Source organism: Dipodomys merriami, unplaced genomic scaffold, assembly GCF_024711535.1.
Source record: "Dipodomys merriami isolate MVZ:Mamm:240054 unplaced genomic scaffold, mDipMer1.0.p SCAF_8, whole genome shotgun sequence".
NCBI lineage: Eukaryota > Metazoa > Chordata > Mammalia > Rodentia > Heteromyidae > Dipodomys > Dipodomys merriami.
In genome coordinates, this window is record NW_027206401.1 from 13,379,110 (window position 1) to 13,397,188 (window position 18,079).

The 18,079-nt window shown below is 46.7% G+C and overlaps 1 protein-coding gene across 3 annotated transcripts in view; it reads right to left on the reverse strand.

Moving 5' to 3' along the window:
* LOC138819300 (sterile alpha motif domain-containing protein 5) overlaps positions 1-15,074 on the reverse strand; it is an 826,789-nt gene extending 811,715 nt beyond the window's left edge. For all 3 annotated transcript variants that reach the window (XM_070010736.1, XM_070010734.1, XM_070010739.1), the window contains exon 1: positions 14,506-15,074. In XM_070010736.1, coding sequence (XP_069866837.1) covers positions 14,506-14,964 — 459 coding nt within the window. In that variant the 5' untranslated portion in view covers positions 14,965-15,074. The remainder of the gene's footprint in view (positions 1-14,505) is intronic.
* Positions 15,075-18,079: the final 3,005 nt, after the last annotated feature.

Genomic DNA, 18,079 nt, shown 5'->3' on the forward strand with positions numbered 1-18,079 from the left:
AGAGGAGCACTTCATAATACAGCAGTGTTGCATTCTGCCTTGATACATGGCTCCTTGGAAGTAGCTCTATCTTTATTGCATGATTGATGGCTAGCCCGGGAAGTGGTGTGGGGTATCTATTTCTGCAAACTCAGCTCACTCCAGTACCTGATTTACGAATCTTCTCCAGAAATGTACTATATCCCTCGATCTCATTTTTAATCCTTGCTTCAATGCCTTTTGCAATCCATCTAGTTGACCTTTCAATGAATGTTTAAATGTAAATCAAGGTTTGTTAAATTAATATTTCTTATAGAGTTTGCCCATTTTATCTCTGTTACACATTGAGCAGCTATTGCTATGCAAAGCCCAAGATTCAAATTAAAATAAATGCCACTTCAATTTCTCCTGTAAGGGCTTTCAATTTAACATGGTATCTGCCAAGCCAGTTCTGTCTGAATCCGCCACTCAAAAGTCTGGGACTGCGCTGGGTACAGGAATGGGGCAAACTGCTGGAGGGAAGCAGGAAAGTGCAGGAGTCGGGGAATAGTAAATAAGAAAGGAGAAGCACACGTTTCTAAAATCTCAGAGGATTTTCCCAAACTACACCGAAGGGGAAAAAAGCCCTTCTAGGCCATGAAAAACAGTTAAATAAACAGCAATTCTAGTAACCTCTTAACTACCCCCAAAATCTCCACCCTTTGATCCATAAACAAAGTATCTGCATAGGCCAAGAGTACTCTACTATTGGACAGAGACTTGGTTCATGAGGTAATGCACTTGCCTAACCAAGCACAAGGCCATGAGTTCAAATTCCAGTATAAAAAAATCAAAAGAAAAAAATTTCCTTGAATTATTACTTAATACCAATCTAGACAGACATCAGAACTCCCCAAACATTATTGGCAGGAATTCAATTGACAAATGGTTGACCAGTTTACATACCTGAAGGTGGATGTCAAACTGCATTCATGAAAGAACAGGCACAATCTAAAGAATGTAATAAGGATCTGGGAATGATGTTATCATAAATTCCCCATCTCATCACTTCGTGTTTTACTTCATCAAAGCTATGGAGGAATGACTGACATTAGGAAATCAACGAGGGTCATACACCTCAGTATGTGTAAGGCTCAGTAAGAAAAAAAAAACTATTGTTATTTAAAATAGACTGGAGATGTGGCTCAAGTGGTAGAGTACCAGCTGTGAGCTAAAGAGCTGAATGAGAGCTCAAGATCCTGCAGTCACACCCAGTGTACCTCTCAGAATTCCAACAAAACCTCTTATAAAATTAGAAAAGGGTGTGTGTGTGTGTGTGTGTGTGTGTGTGTGTGTGTGTGTCTGTGTGTGTGTGTCTGTCTGTGTGTGTGTGTGTGTGTGTAGAACACAGCACCCTCATTCAGGCTAAATCTCTAGCACTCAAGCCACGTCCTCAGTTGAGCATTTTGATGGTTAACTGGAGATAAGAATCCATGTGGACGTTTCTGCCCAGGCTGGTTTCAAACCATGACCCTCAAATCTCAACTTCCTGAATAGCTGGGATTATAGACATATGCCACCAGTGCTCAGAGGGATGTAATCTTAATACCATGATGGCAAACCTAACCTGAAAGCCAATAACACAATGACAGCAGACATTGCAGTATTGCCATTGAAGTTTGAAATAGGAAAAGAATGCCTAATTATAATTACTGTTTAGCACTGCTCTACAAATTCTAGCCAATGCAGTTACACCAGAACTAAGAAACAAGAGCTATAATTTCTGCAAAATGGGAGACAAAATGACTAGGTATGTAATTATGTGTAACCCTGGAGTTTTATATTATATTTTATGCCAAAATAAATTTCAGACATATTAGAGAATAATTTTTTTTAAAAAAGAAAGAAACCAAAAGAAGAGAGAATAGAGATAAACCCTAATGAATCATGGACTTGAATAAGGATTTAGAAGGAGAGAAAAGCCAAAAAAATCAGACATCGATTTTTTTCTTCTCTTTTTAAAAGGAAAATCTAAAAGACAAAGAGCAAATTCAGCCAAATATTGTCAACTATTCTAACAGGCAAAGAAGCTGCTGTTTTGCCAGAGGTTTTTTTTTTCAAAATTAGGAAATGAACATATACGCATCAATAAAATAGCATGGAAATGAATAAATAATTTAAGGCAGGAATTCATACTGAAGACAGCTGTATAATCATTAAGCTGGGTAAAATTCCATAAACATTAACTAGATCTGATGAATGGTGAGAAGACATGCAGTATTTTACCAGGACCTTTCCATGTAATGCTTCCTTGATTGACCACCATAACCTTAACTAGTAGTTCATGTTATACCCATTGTATAAATGAGGTGATTTGAGATAGAAAACACTTGTCAAAAAAAAAAGTGAAAAAAGATTTTGTGTCTCTACCATCTACATTCCTCCATCTTAGAATAGTTTTAACATTATTGATAAAAAATAACAAAAAAACTTTTAAATTTGCAGGCATCCAAAAAATACCATAAAAGTGAGAGAGAGAGAGAGAGAGAGAGAGAGAGAGAGAGAGAGAGAGAGAGAGAGAGAGTACACTAGGCTTTAACTCAAGACCTAGGCACTGTCCCTTAGCTTTTTCCACTCAAGGATGGAGTTCTACCACTTGAGTCACAGCTCCACTTCTGGCTTTCTGGTGATTAATTGGAAATAAGAGTCCCATGAACTATGCTGTCTGGGCTGGCTTAGAACCATGATCCTCAAATCTGAGCCTCCTGAGAAGCTAGGATTTCAGGTGAGCTACCAATAGGCAACACAGAAAGTTCTCAACTAAAAAACATACTGGGGTTTGGGGGGACCGGGGTATGGGAATCTTTACAAATTCTATTTTAAAAAAAGACTACTATCCCCAAACACCTAAAGGACATGTGCAAAGAACGTGGAGCTTATATAAGAGCAGTAGGGACTAAAATAAGAAAGGAGCATAAAAATAAAGACTGATAATGCCATAAAGGAGAGAGAGGGACAGGGAGGAAGGAAGGGGCGAGGAAGGAAGGAAGGAAGGAAGGAAGGAAGGAAGGAAGGAAGGAAGGAAGGAAGGAAGGAAGGAAGGAAGGAAGGAAGGAAGGGAAGGAGGGAGGGAGGAAGGAAGGAGCTAGCATGAACAGATAATACATAATTATTTAAAACAAAAATACAAACAAGTCAGGTGCCAACAGCTCCCTCTTTTAATCCTAGCTACACCAAGAAGCTAAAATCTGGAAGATTTCTGTTTGAAGGTATCCCAGGAAGAAAAGCCCATGAGACTCTATTTCCAATGTAACCAGCAAAAAGCCAGGCTGGAGGCATACCTCAACTGGTATACCACCAGCAAAGTAGACCAGCTTAGCATTCATGAGGCTCTGAATTCAAATCCTAGTACCACCCAAAAACTAAATAAAAATAAAAACAAACAATAAAAAATAAAATTATATGAACTGGTAAGTCGAAGAACTATAAATATAATGTCATTTCTCAGAAATTATATTTTCAAATAATAAAAACTATAATGATCAATAATAATATGGGTAAGCGTTCAATTCAGTAAGGGAATGCTCAAATTAATTCTGATTAACCCAAGACAGAATATGTCTTAGCATTAAAATCATTATTCAAGTGGGGCGTAATGTTGGCTAAAGGGTATAAAGTTTCAATTAGGCAGGTTGAATAAATCTAAGGATCCATTTTCCAGCAGTGATTATAGTCAATATTGATGTATTGTATACTTGAATATTGCCAAGGTTAGATGTTAATGTTTGCCCCCACGAAAATATGATAAATAACGGGAGGTGATGGATAAGTTAATTATCCTGATTGAATCATTTCACAACGAATACATATATCAACACATTACACTCCCTGGTATAAATATATGCAATTTTTACATGTGTCAATTATATCTTAATAAAGCAAAGGCAAACCATTTTTCAAAAGATACCTGATGACACAGGAATAGCCTTCCCTTATCCACATACGGTATCACACCAGCGTGAACATCTGCACAAAACAGATGTTCTGACACATAAATGGCTTTTGAAGAAATACGGTGTGATAGTAGAAATTTTAATACAGACCACTGAAAATTTCTCTTGATCATATACTCCAGTTCAATGTCTATGCTTTTCAACTGAAATGCTTTGAAAAATTATGTTATAAGTGTAAAGATTTATTTGCTATCCATCAGAACACCTTACATCTGGAAAGCTCTTCAAGAGTTGACAAAGCAACCTCATATATATTATACCATTTAACTCACGCTACCATTCTGTGAGAAAAAGGTGGGCAAGGTTTTTACAGAAGGAAAAAGTCCTCTTAAAATGAGGATATGTCTTTATCTCTTGCACAAACAAAGGAAAACTAACCCTAGTGGCAGACAACAAAGGGTTCCTTGAGAGCAAAATAAAACACGCTGCCAGTAATACTAAACAATAAAAATGATAAGACGCTGATAAAGACACTTATTGCTAGCCTCAATAATTACTGCAGTTACTATTGAGTTTTGATAGTCTATGGAATCAAGCATCACTTTTTACTGATTTTTTTTGTATGTACATATCAGTACTGGGTCTTGAACTGAGGGTTTTGTGCTCTCACTTGGCTTCTTCCAGTCAAGGCCAGCACTCTACCCCTTGAGCCACACCTCCACTTCTGACTTTTTACTGGTTAATTGGAGACAGACATTCCTGCCCACATTGGACCATGATCCTCATATCTCAGCCTCCTAAGTAGCTCATGAGTAAGCTACCAGCATCCAACTGTATCTATTGCTTAATGAACAGTGTAATCTACACAAAAGTTCATCCAGACTCCTTGTCTACAGTTGGTCCCGAACTTAACACATCGGGTCACAAGCAGTCATACCTTCCTCAGGAACCCCCTCTCCATTTAAAACAAACCTTATCATTTGTAAAAAGGCAGAAACAACACTTGAGTTGCTTTAGTGATTTGATTCTTGTGTGTCCACTTGCAGTTTTCACTTGGGTTAAAAAGTTTGAACGGAGAGATGGTGGGACTAAGAGTAAACAAATGCAGCAGTGGTACTCACTGGACACTAAGTTGAAAATGAACTATACAACTTGTGGGTGGGGGATGGGGGGGGAGAAATCGGGAGGGAGCCAGGGAAGGGGTGGCATTGTCCAAAAGGAAATGTACTCTTTACCTGACTTATGTAACTGCAACTCCTCTGCAAAAAAAAAAAGAAAACTTTAAAAATAGTTTAAATGTTAATTCCCCTCAAAAAGATTTAAAACAGAATATAAACTGCAAAGTATAATGGTTCAGTGTAAGTGCAAATCTACTCCCTAATTGAGGTAAAATACTTTTTTAAGTAAATTTGCATACTTTAGAAACTGAATTGTATTCCTTCTCTAAATGCTTACTTGCTTGAAAATTAAAGAAGAATCAAGAAACTAGTGTGCTTAGCTATTATTTAAATAATTGTAACCAACCGGACATGGCCACCCATGCTATCAGCCCTCAGGAGGAGCCTGACTGGAGGTCAGCCTGGATAACATCCTGTCTCAAGTGGAGGCAGGGTTTATATAATCATACATTCTGATCAGCTAACTCAGTAGCTACCCTTCTACTCTTACTATCTTCTTGGTGAATAACTTACAAATTGTCTGTCCTCTTAATCATGACATTGGCAAATAGAGAACATACACTAATTATTTTTCTTACTTTTCGCACATGTGTCCTAATGGAATTGGTCTTATTTTGTTTGTATTTCTAACTTTATGGAAATGTAACAGTAAGCTTGTTAAGAGATCCTCAGACCATTTATTTCAATTAGAAGCAGTAATGAAATCTCTTTAAACTATTAGATGTCACTTAGTCTTTATGTAAGACAGATTGTATGCTTAATGCCTCTTGGCATGATCCACAGTTATTGGCCCTTAATAGTTTTTATATTGACTAAAAACAAGGATTCTCTTTCTTCTTGGGCCTTTCCAAGTCCACATCAGTGGCTGATCTGAAATTCTGTTCTTTCATGAAACACAAAGTAACTATGACAATCATGGCACCCCAATCCTATTAGAAAGAAAGCTAAGTCAAGGACTCAGTGCTGCTTCTAAGTACACATCAGAGTATGGCTTTAAGACTAGGAGCTTCCCCATTCCTGTCTCTTTTCCTTCAGCATGGACAAGGTTCTTCCATTTGGCTCTTGTTTATCTCAAGCAGCAGCTCCCATAGAGTCCGAGTCAACTAGCTCACTTTTCTTCAGGAAAATGCTCTTCAGAACACCCTGCTGGCAGACAAGAATGGAAGCCTGAAAAGAATTACATTTGTATCAACAAGCCTTCCTTCTCTTTTGGGGGGGTGGGGGTGGGCTCATGGTGGGCCTCACTACCCAAGAGGAGAGTGATGTCTCCTGTCTCTTGGGAGAAGGCAGACCTAAGGCTGTACCACTGCCTTAACATCTTATCTTTCTCTGGAGAGTGAGGAAGGAAGGGTGAGTTCAACTATTAGCCCTTTAAGACCTGACATGACAATGTAGGCAAGAGGAACAGCAGGAGAAGCAATGGCCAAGTCTCCGCAAAACCATCCCTGCATTCCAACAAGCCCACGGCGCCGTAAAACCATCCCTGCATTCCAGCAGCCCAGACGCCATGCAGCTTCCTGGGGTCTCTGCCATCAGGCCCACTCCTCCCACAGTACTGGGGAACGCTGCCGCCTGGTCATACACAAGGATACATACACAAGGTATTTCTCAAAGGGCTGGAAAGCAGGGAATGGGTTAGAAATATTGTAACTCTAAAAACCAGCTTGCAAGTCACATTTGCACACTTTACTGAAAGCTGTTCTTTCTCATTTGTTTTGCAGTACTGGGGTTTGAACCCAGAGCCTTGTGCTTGCCAGCAGGCAGGGGCTCTACCACGATGAGTCATAAGCCCAGCCCCAAATGTCAATGCAGAGGATTGCCTGGTTTGATTCCCAATGCCTTTGGGTGTTCAAAGCAGACCGCCTGACAAGGCGTAATGCCACTGAAGATAACAGAAGAAAGCGCTGGCAGGCACGTGTTCCAGACACACGGAGCGGCCGCGGCACTGCAGACTTCCTCGTGACTGTTTGAAAGGTGACATTCTAAATTTGAATATCTAAACTTTTAAATGCTTATTTTAAAAAGCCATTTCAAAACCCACCTAGACAGGAAAGTGCTTCTATTAGAGATTCTTATCTCTAATGAACTTCTCAGAAAAAGCCAGAAGTGGAGCTGTGGCTCAAGTGATAGAGCGCTCTAGCCTTGAGCAGAGAAGTAGAGGACAGCGTCCAGGCCCTGAGTTCAAGCCCCAGGACTGGCAAAAAAAAATAAAAAATCATTTTCACTATTGCATACTTAGTACATAGAAATGGATGGGTATTATTTGTACAATGCACCACAATACATTTATTACTAAATATCCATCTCATCCTGAGTGGAGACTTGGATTTACAGGTTGTCTTCTAGACAGCTCTTCTGTATTCAGCTGTATCTAACAGCTATACTCTACTCACATAGTAGAATATATACTATATACACCTATATAGTATATATATATAGTATATATGCATACTCAGAATATATCTATTAGATACAGTATACATGCTATAATATATACATATTATATGTAATATATTATATACGTGACATATATACTATATTCATATACTATACAGTAAACAAGAATCCATCTAATACTCATATACTATATGAGTATAGTATATGTATCATATTATATAATATACACATATATATACTATATGAGTAGTCATAGTATATAAGTATACTGCTCATGAGTATTACTCAGTATTATACATATGTATATATTATGTATTATATAGCTATATATTATATATTATACCTACATATATCTACATATATATGTACTACATAAGTATACTATATATATTACATTATACATACCATATGAGTATATCAGATACAGTACATACATATAGTTTATATGTATATACTGCTTTACCCCAGGAAATCTCAGTTCAAGGAAGCAAGAACTAACCAAGGCCAGCACTTAGCATGGGTCAGAGTATTTGGCTAACGAATACACCAGAAACACTTTGCTTCAGGCCCATCAGCCAGCATAGACCCTGGCTGTCTGACCTCAGGAATGTATCAAGCTCCAGCTCTGTCACAATTTAATCCATAGGGATCCTGGTCACCTTTCTTTTCCACCGAGACCTCGTTTATAGACAACTGCCCATCCTATTGGTGATGTTACAGCATGAGAAAGATGTGTGACTACACCCAGCGGTAAGGCATCTGCATATCAAAAGGTGGGAAATAATCTGACAAAATTCAGAGATCTGCTTCAGTGGATCTCCAGAGGTCTAGTGCTGTCGTGAGGGGTAGGGCGTGATGTGATGTGGGGGCACAAGGTGTCTTTGGCCTTCTTCTACAACAAGACGGCAGCATAAAGCGTAAGGTGTCTCTTTGGATGTGGAGGCTAACACACCCCCCTCTAAGTGAGCTGATTCAGGCCCATTTACTACGGGACCGGAGAAGCTGCTATGGATTCGAGTGGAGCCAGAACAGCACACAAGTCCAGAACAAATCCAGAATGTGGCGCAAGCCACTCTGCCACCTGAGCCAAATAGGCCAGCAGATCCAACGGTGGCTGGGGTGGTAGCAGCACATCAGGAAGCTGCCCGGGGCCTTTGGCAAGCTCCTGTGCTTGAATTACAATGCCTTCCCTTAGGATTTGAGAGCAAAGCCAACACCTTAACCTTGGACTTGAAGCCTCCAGAAGAACTGTGAGAGAACACACTTCTGTTGTTTTAAACACTCCATGTGTGGTTCTTGTTGGGGCAGCTCTAGACAACTGATGTAAATTTTTATCTAGTAAATTCATGAGCTCAAGGCATGAGCTCATCCTACCTCCATAACAAGCCTATGAGGTAGTCCCAAGTGCTGCCTTTTCTTCACAGGGGAGTGAAAGACAGGCCAGCATGGAAGGAAGCTGGGCCTTGAACTCTGCAGTCTGGTTCGGAGCCTGTGCTTGTAACTGCTACATGACAGCATCCACAGAAGGGCAGATTACTCATGCACAGAACTGTTCTCACCGGGATGAAGTCCAGGAACTGCGACACTTCAAAGAAACCATGTTTACTTAAGTGTAGGAAACTAATACCAACCCTGTGTAAGAAAACAGGGAAACACATACTGCGGGACTTCAAGTTACCCAGAGTTAGCTATCCATGAGAAAGAACTGATTTTGGTATTGGTTGTGGAGAATGAGCAACTCCTCACATTGTGTGTCCTTAGTAACTCTCTAGCCTCGTCCTCCTCCTGGCTTGGTCTTCTTCTAAATGTTCTGTAAGACCAATATTTGAATTTCCAGTCCTTCTTCAATAACACTTAAGGGATACACATATTTGTGGAGGGGGAGGGGGTTCATCATTAAACTGTCTCCAAGTTTCTACCAGTTGACCTTTTTATACCAGTTGTAATAAACAGAAATACAAACTTCTTCAACCCTTGATGTTGATAGAAGTAACCTTTGACTGAGATATGGCACACTTACTATATGTCAGGTGATAGATTAAACCTTTCACATACAAACAAAGACTATGTCTTTCCAGATCTCTGCAAACCTAAGAACACATGCTCATGGATGGATGTATGGATGATGGATCCACTTATCTTAACTTTAAAAAATGGTGAAAAGGAACTTGTAGAGGATAGTTCAAACTATTAAGTTAGAAAAACTGAAGTCTACTAGCTTTGCCCAGAAGAAGGAATTCTTGGAAGGAATACTATTGCCATTTCAGCTCCTGTCAAGACCCCAGGCAAAAATTCCAAAAGACCTGAAAAGTAACTTTGCCAATCTCTCCTTCTTTTCTAAGTACTTCTTCTGTATGTTCCCCACATGGAAGCCTTCCCACCACCTCAGTCTCTCCAGATTCCTCCATCCTCGGCCAGCCCTCTCCAGCACATCCACAGAGACCTCATTACCACGGAGTCCTGCTAATTAATTCAATTCGCACTACAGTGCGAATGAGATTAACCCTCATGCAGCATGGTCCAGTGAGGTTTTACTCACTCAAATACTTTCTACTGGTTGATGAGCAAGGAGATATTTTTCAGGGAAGAAGGTTAAATGCCTATCCCACCTGCTACCTACCCAAGGCCCCAACCTGCACCTTTACAATGCTACTCCTTACCTGCGCTAACCCAGTCACACGCATTACCAACACTCCACGGAACTCAAGAAAACATCGCCCATTACCCGCCTTACAACTTACAACTATATGTATGGTGAGGGTACTCTTCTCTGTGTGTGATTATATTTAATCCTACCCAATTTATCAGGCCCTGATTATATTTGGGTACAATTATAAGCATCTTCTATCAACACATTAATCCAACTTTCCCTTTCATCCTCACTTGTATTATTTGGTCAGAGAAACAGCTTTTTAATGTCACTCGCCAGTGATATAAGGTGTCCCCCTGCTCCCTTCCCTCGACCATGGCAAAGGAGCGCTCATCCACCTGAAGGAAGCTACGGTCCTGCCCTCACCTGGGCCCTATTTCCCACTTGGTCCAGGTGCGTGGTTCTTAAGTTTCTTAGGAGCATATACGTATGTTCACAGCCTTACACACAAACCATCCTTTCTTTGATGGTGTCCTGTCTTTCTTTGATGGTGTGTGTCCTGTCTCTACTGCTATGTCCGCCATTGCCAGGGTCCTCTGTGGTGCAACTGCTGCTCCCCACCCATCTGTTTCCATTCCTGCTCCACCTGATCCCTATCTGATGTGCTGATGCATCTCCCCTCTGTGAAACATCACTGGTTCCAGCGGCCTCCAGCACGCCACTCCCCCACATCCCCTCCTCCAAGATGGATGCGCCTGAGCTGGGTATCGTAGGCTTCCCAAAGCTATCACCACATGTCATACTGTTGCTCATCGTATTTAATGTCTTCCCTGCCCACCCTGAGATCTCTGAAAGCAGGATATCCATCCATCTGCGTCGCCTCCCACCGTAACTGGAGCCCCAATGAAAGCATAGCACTGAGGGGCGGAGTTAAGGCTTATAAAAAGAAACCCTCCATGTCACAAACATAGAAATCATAAGGTCATGGAAGCCAAGCACATTCAAGGAGTCCTAAACTCACCCAACGTCCTCTGGTCTCAAGCCTGGGGCTCTTTCCAAGCTCATGGTTTTCCAAAAGTACAGTCTTCCTTTGGAAAACAAGGAGGAGCTTACTTGTTACCAGCGTTTGTTTTTGGTTGGTTGTGGGGCTTGAACTCAGGGCCTGGACACTCCTGAGTCTCTTTGTAAGGCTAGTGCTCTCTCTCATTTGAGCTAAATTTCCACTTCTGGTTTTGTTTTTGTTTTTCATGTTTCTTTTTGCCAGTCCTAGGGCTTGAACTCAGGGCCTGGGCACTATCCCTGAGTTTTTGCTGTACCACTTGAACCACAGCACCACTTCTGGCTTTTTCTGTGTATGTGGTACTAAGGAACTGAACCCAGGGCTTTGTGCATGCTAGGCGAGCACTCTACCACTGAGACACATTCCCAGCCCCTCAGTTTGTTTCTTTTTCTTAAGTGGTTAATTGGAGATAAGAGCCTCACAGGGACTTTTTGCCCTAGCTGGCTTTGAACCAGGATCCTCAGATCTTAGCCTCCTGAGTAGCTAGGATTACAGGTGTGAGACCAGTGCCTGGCTTTTACCTGCCTTTTCAACTTGCTGATACTTAAGCCAGGATACCTTCTTCACTGTTATGAAAGCAGGTCCTACAGTCTTTTCAGGTGATTCTTGGAGAAGTGCTTCAGCTGAATGAATACTCCTTTGCAAAAGACTCACTACACCCATCTTGATGATCTTTGGTTGATCCAATGGCAAACCCTCTAATATCCTTACCAACGCACAAACTCAAAGGGATTCCTAACACAGTCTATAAAGAAGGTTGAAGCTATCTAGTGAGCAGACCTCCAAGTGCACGTATGTACATGATCAAATGATACAGAAGCAAGGATGGTGGGAAACTTACAATGTGCGTCACACTTTAATGAAAAGCTCTCAACACTGTTCTTGAGGGAATGAGTTGTATCAGAAAAAAGAAAAATTCTAAATCCCTCAGAATCCAACACTTGAGAGCCAATTTATGTCTAAGCAACAAATTTCAAATGAACGTGATCAGCTACTTGATGCTTATATGTTCAGGTGCGTGTACATTAATTAAAAATCCCACATCCGCGTGTGTGTATTACTGTTTCTCATGATAAAAATTGGTCAGTTCTAATTTTGGGGGTCCCCCACTGGATCATCTATGAAGGAAGTAATAAGTACACTTGTGCACCCAATGTATTCTTCCTTTAGTTGGAAAAGGCATGTTAAATATAGACAGAGGATGAACTGGGGCATCTCTTCTCACACATTATTAGTATAGGATTCAGATGAAAGGAAAGTTGAAAACCAGGCATGTTACCATGTGCCTATTAGCTCTGCATTTAGGAGGCTAAGGCAAAAGGATTACAAATTTGAGGCCAGTCTGAGCTTCACAGTTAAATAAATGAACAAAGTCAACTCCAACAATTCTTTGCACAAAAAGCAAGGAGTATAATACAAGTTTGAGGGTTTACTGGGGTTTTATTGTTTTTTTTTTCATATACAATCTGACTTACAAAACTGCAATACTCATTGATCTAAACAGGAGCCCACAGTTCAAAGCCAACATACAGACTCTGCTTATCTTCAAGTGCTGGGCAAAGTCTGGTTACTTTGTACAAAACCGAATCAAGAGGCATTCCTTCATGCTAACAGCTTACCTCCGGCACTCAGCCTTTGCAGCTTCTCTGCTCCTATCAGCACTGCCATGTTCCAGAACACGAATTCCACAGCCCTAGTCACACACCTGGCTCTCAGCCTCCCTGTTTGGGCCAGACTTGAACCGGGTCCTTTCTAGGTGCTCAGATACTCTCCTCCCTTCAGCTAATCCACCAGGCCCTCCTAGCATAGAATAAACAAACAGGCGCCTGGCTCCATGGGTCCAGTACTAAGTCTGTGATCCACGGGTTATGCTAACTGCACAAGCAACTCTGTCGGGTCCTCTCCCCTTTTAGCAACCCACCCATGGTGCTGTGGGCGCAGGTAACTGGAACCCATGGTGAGCGTGAGGCCACCCATCTTCCCAACCTGTTCTCTTTACAAAGTCCATTTGTATGCTCAAACACTGCTTCCTGACCTGCTGGATAAGGGGTGGATATGAAAGCCTTTGCTCCCATCCACTTCCCATAAAGCTCTCTCTCCTGAACTTCCTTCAAGCTAGGCATCATGACCTTCGCTTATGACTACAAAGCAACTCGGGGGTGAAAGACACCACATAACACTTAGATCAGCCCTGCTACCCCTCCTCCCTTACACTGGCTGCCACCCCAAGGTTACCTGGGCTGGCTGGTACTCTCTTTCTCCTCCCTTCCTCCCTCCCTCCCTCCCTGCCTCTCTCCCTCTCCTTCTCCCTCTCCCCCCCTTTGCCTACCTAAAACCCACGGAGAGCTCTGGCATTTTCCCTCTTAACATTCCAAACCCACTCCACACTCCAGCTCTCATCACCAGGCTTCCAGAACTTTCCAGCTTCTGCCATGGAGGGAGAATTTTTCCTCTTTCAGAAAAAAGTCACTTTCTTGTCCTCTGTCCTCCCTCTCGTTTGCAGCTCCACCTGGAGTTTCCAAAGTCACCATCATACCTACTTTCTTTCATCGGGATGGGAAACCACCGCGCGCCTCCTCCCCAAGTTGCGCCCCGCGCTGGCTGCCGGCGCCAGCCCTCCGGCCCCTCACCAGGAATGTGTCTCTGCTGGGTGCGCGCGCGCGCGCTCGCGTGGATGGGGTTGCGTTCACTGTGCCCTCACGGGATGTTGCCCGTTACCGGGACAGCTCTCAACTCCACGGCACGGCCGAGAACTCAGCCAGATGGAATGAAGAGCAACCGGGCTCGATTCTCGCCCTCCTCTTTCCAGATCACACACCCAAACTCCAAGCAGAGACAGTTGAGACAGCAGAATCGGAATGCCAAACACCATGTCTGTATTAACCTTTGCTTTTTTTTGGGGGGGGGGGTTCCCCCTCAACCCAAACACTATTATTCCAGAGAGGCCTTTGGAATGTGCCAGAAGGACCAGCACCTCCAGCCCAGGTCCTGAGAGGTGAGCCCCTGATACCACAGGCGCCTTGGTCCTGGTTGTAAGTTCACATCGGGGCGCAGGGGCTTGTCTTACCAACCACGGGTGACACCAGGAAGGAAGGAGGGAGGGAGGGAGGGAAGGAAGGAAGGAAAGAAGGAAGGAAAGAAGGAAGGAAGGAAGGAAGGAAGGAAGGAAGGAAGGAAGGAAGGAAGGAAGGAGAGGGAGGGAATGAGGGGAGAGAGGGAGAGAGGGAAAGCGCGCAGAAGAGTGTTCCAGCAATCCCAAACATCCCAGTCTCCCAGCCTTGCCCTGGAACCGGCCGCCGCGCCCCGCCGAGGCCGCCCGCGCCGCGCGCCGCGCGCCCCGCGCCCGCACCGCGCCCCGCCGCCCCTTACCTTGCGGGAGTACGGGGGCTTGCTCAGGTGGATGCCGTCGCGCACCAGCTTATCCCGGATCATGATCTTCAGCTTCAGCTTGGGGTAGCTCACCAACTCGCGGCTGCGGGGGGCGGTCGTCTGGCCCCGTGGGTCCCCGCGCGTGCCCGGGCCGGGGCCGCCGCACGGCTCCCCCCGGCGGCCGGGGGCCGCGGCGTCGGCGGGCGGCGCGGGCGGCGCGGGCTGCGGCTCCAGGGTGAAGTAGAGGCCGGCGGCCGCCGCGTCCTGCTCCCGCAGCCGGCGCACCGCCTCCAGGATGCGGCGGCGGTGCGCGGGCGCCAGCACCCCGATGGCGTCCAGGTCCGGGTCCCCGATCTGTTTGCACACCTCCAGGTCATCATAGCCGTTATCCACAAAGGACTCGGCGTACTGCGCGAGCTGGAGCGCTCTCAGCCACTCGTAAACTATGTTGGTGCCCATGGCGCGGCCGGACACCGCGGCGGACGCCGGCCCCGCGCCCTCGCGGCGCGCGCCGCACCAGTTCGCCCAACTTTTGATCCGTTCCTCCAAGGGGCGTGGAGTGGGGCGGGCGGGGGGAGACGCCGCGGTAAAGTTTCCCCGTTAAGCCCAAGGATCGGGCCGGAGGATCGCCATCCGCCGCCGGGGAGAAGCAGCCGCGTGACCGCGGCGAAGGGAACCCCCGAGCCGCCGCGGAGCTCCGGGCACTGGCGGCTGCGAGAAGCCGCTCGGCTCCGCGCCGCCCCTGGATGCGCCGCCGCGGCCGCCGCCGCCGGCGCGGGGAGGGAGGGGAGGGGCGGGAGGGGAGGGGCGCAGGGCGGGCGCGGGAGGGGCGGAGACGGGCGGGGCCCGGGCACACCCCCTCACCCCCCACCCCACCCCTCCGGTCAGCGCCGCGCCGCCCCGCTCCGGACTTCCCCCAGCCGGGACCGTCCCGGGGCCGCGCGCCGCATCCCCGTCGCGGCTACCGCGGGGGGCGTCCGCACGCGCGCCCCGCACCCCCCCCCCCCCGGCTCGGGCGGCTTGCCCTTGGGTCTGGGTTTTCTTCGAGCTCCACTTCTCCAGGCTGCGCTCGCTTCGTCCCGAGGGGGCTGCGCGCAGCCGCGGCGCCCGCCCCAGGGCACGGGGGGGGGGGCGAGGCCGGGACGTCAGGTGTCCTTTCTCCCCGCCCGAAGCGCCTGGAAGCTTCCTCCTCTCCCAGTCCTCCTCTCGGGCTCCAGCCCAGCCCGGCGCTCGGGCTGCAGCCGCGGTCGCCCACTCTGGTCCCGACGCGGGGAGGGGCGCGAGGCCGCCCCCGTGCGCGCCGCCCGGCCGCCCGGCGGGATCGTCTCCCGCTGCTCGCGCGGACGCCCCTCCCGCCACACCCCGAGATGGTCCGCGAAAGTTTGGGCTGGGCCCCCTCCCCGCTCGCGCTCCCTCCCCACGTCCTCCCCTGGCCTGGTCTTGGCCCGGGTGGCCTCGGGGTGTGGGGGGGTGGGGCTGTGCCGCCGGGGCGTGCGGCGGGGGGTCCCGGAGACCCCAGATCGCGCCTGCCCCCCCGTTCCCCCGCCGCGGGTGCGCGTGGACGTCGGACACGCCCCCCCCCCGCGCCTAGCTCCGGGCCACACTCGGACTTTTCTTCTCCAGAGTTACCTTTGGGGTTGGGGAATGGCGGGGTGTGGGGGGGACCCCGAGGGCTGAGGAAGTGGGGGCTCCCTCCTCCCATCCTCTTTGCGGCTCCCCAGGACTCTGGTTCCCGGGGCGGGGTGACCCCGCGGCGCGCGCCCGCTCCTGGCCCGGAGCTGCAGGGCGGGCACCCAGCGGGTTCAAACTCATCTCCGGATCGCAGACGCCTGGGGATCGGGGGGACGGTTAGGGAACCAGGGGACTGCCCCCTGCATCAGAGCCCGGCTCCTCCTCAGGACCCTTGAGGGATCGGAGGACAGATCTTGATGCCCCCGAGGGGGCGCACCTGAAAGGTTCCCTAGAATTGGGGTGCGGTGGGGTGCCCAGGTTCCCCGGCCGCGGGACTCCAGGAGCTCAAATTCAAAGCAGCTGTCCGTTGGGGCGGACGGGGAGACAAATGCGAGCAGCTGCGGGGCTGCGTGTGGTCTCGGCTCTGGGTCCCCCGGGCCGGGTCGTGGACGCCGGGGTGTGCGCCGCTCCGGGGCGCTGGCCGGGCGGGGGACGCGCCCAGTCCTCCTGCCCGACGCGGGTCGCCACCTCTTCGTCGCCAAAGCGGACCCACAGTGCCCCCCAGTGCCCGCAGTGGAGAACTTCAAGGCGTTGCCCAAGTCTCCAGAGCTCTATTTGTTCAGCTGAAGGAGGACTTGGTCTTCAGGGCTTTAACTGGCCTCCCCTCCCGCACCCCCACCTGCCACCTTTTTAAAGGATAAATGTGGACATCACGTTTATCTTTGTATCGCAACACTCTCATAAAGACGCGACTTTGAAAAGGGAAATATTTCAGTAGTTTGAATTATGCTAGTTAATTTAAAAAAACCAAGACATTATCATCAGCAGATATGTATTGGAAAATTAGTGATAGGGTAGAATGATCTGCAAAACACCACTAGTGGTAGCCAGTACCTTACACGGGAAGAAACTGAGTCACGGGAATATAGATTTGCTCCTTGGCTCACGGCGGAAGTGTTGAAATTGTGAGGAATCAATTCAAGGATTGCAGCTGTGAGACAGAACAGGTCTGAAACGGAAGCTAGTAGTAAAAGGTGAGTCCTTTTTGCTTCCTTTTTACCCCAGGAAGCTAACAGCTTTCCAGGAGTTTATTGTTATGTTGTTAAGTTTTGTGAAAGGAACTTGAGTTCTTTGCTTTCCTATACTTGGTCTATTCCCCTCTGGGAGAAAAGGAACCGTCATCTCTCTCATTAATCTTCAGCAAAGACAGTGAGTATTTTTATTTCCATTTTACAATTAGGAAGCTGTTTTGGAGGAAGATAAATGATTTGCCCAAGGTCATCCAGTAAATCTGGACAGAGACAAGAACAAGCAAGCCTGTCTCCTCCAGAGTGTCTTCTCCACAGGCAGCTGTGAGTCTTTTATTTATGGGCACAGCCCTGTCCAATTAGGAAATAAAGCGCCCCGTGCTCTCCAGAGGGAAGGCTTTTTATAAATTAATCACTGTTAATCAGTCACAAATAAAACGTACTCACTTTTGACATAAACTTCACTTGTCTGGGCAAAGGAAATATTTCCCCCCCTCAGACACACATTCTTCCTCCACTTCCTTTGGACTTGGACTTGTCATTCACTTGCTCAAGACTCAGGAGCCTTCAGAGTTTCTGTTTCCCTCCAGCTTGCATATCAAACTCCTTGGTGAATTCCATTCTAGAATCTATTCTGTGTAATTACAAATGCAGAACTTCTACAGCTGAAAGGTATCTCTACCTCCTATACAGACACAAGATGCATGTTCAGAGTAAACTGGCAAGAACAGTGGTTGGCTAATTTTAAACAGTAGTCAGCTGGCTAACTTTAAGATTCAGAGTCATGTCGAAAACGAACTTTACAACTTTGGTGAGGGGGGAGGATTGGGTAGGGGGGTAGGGGGAGGCTGGGAAGGGATGGGAAGGGGAAACAA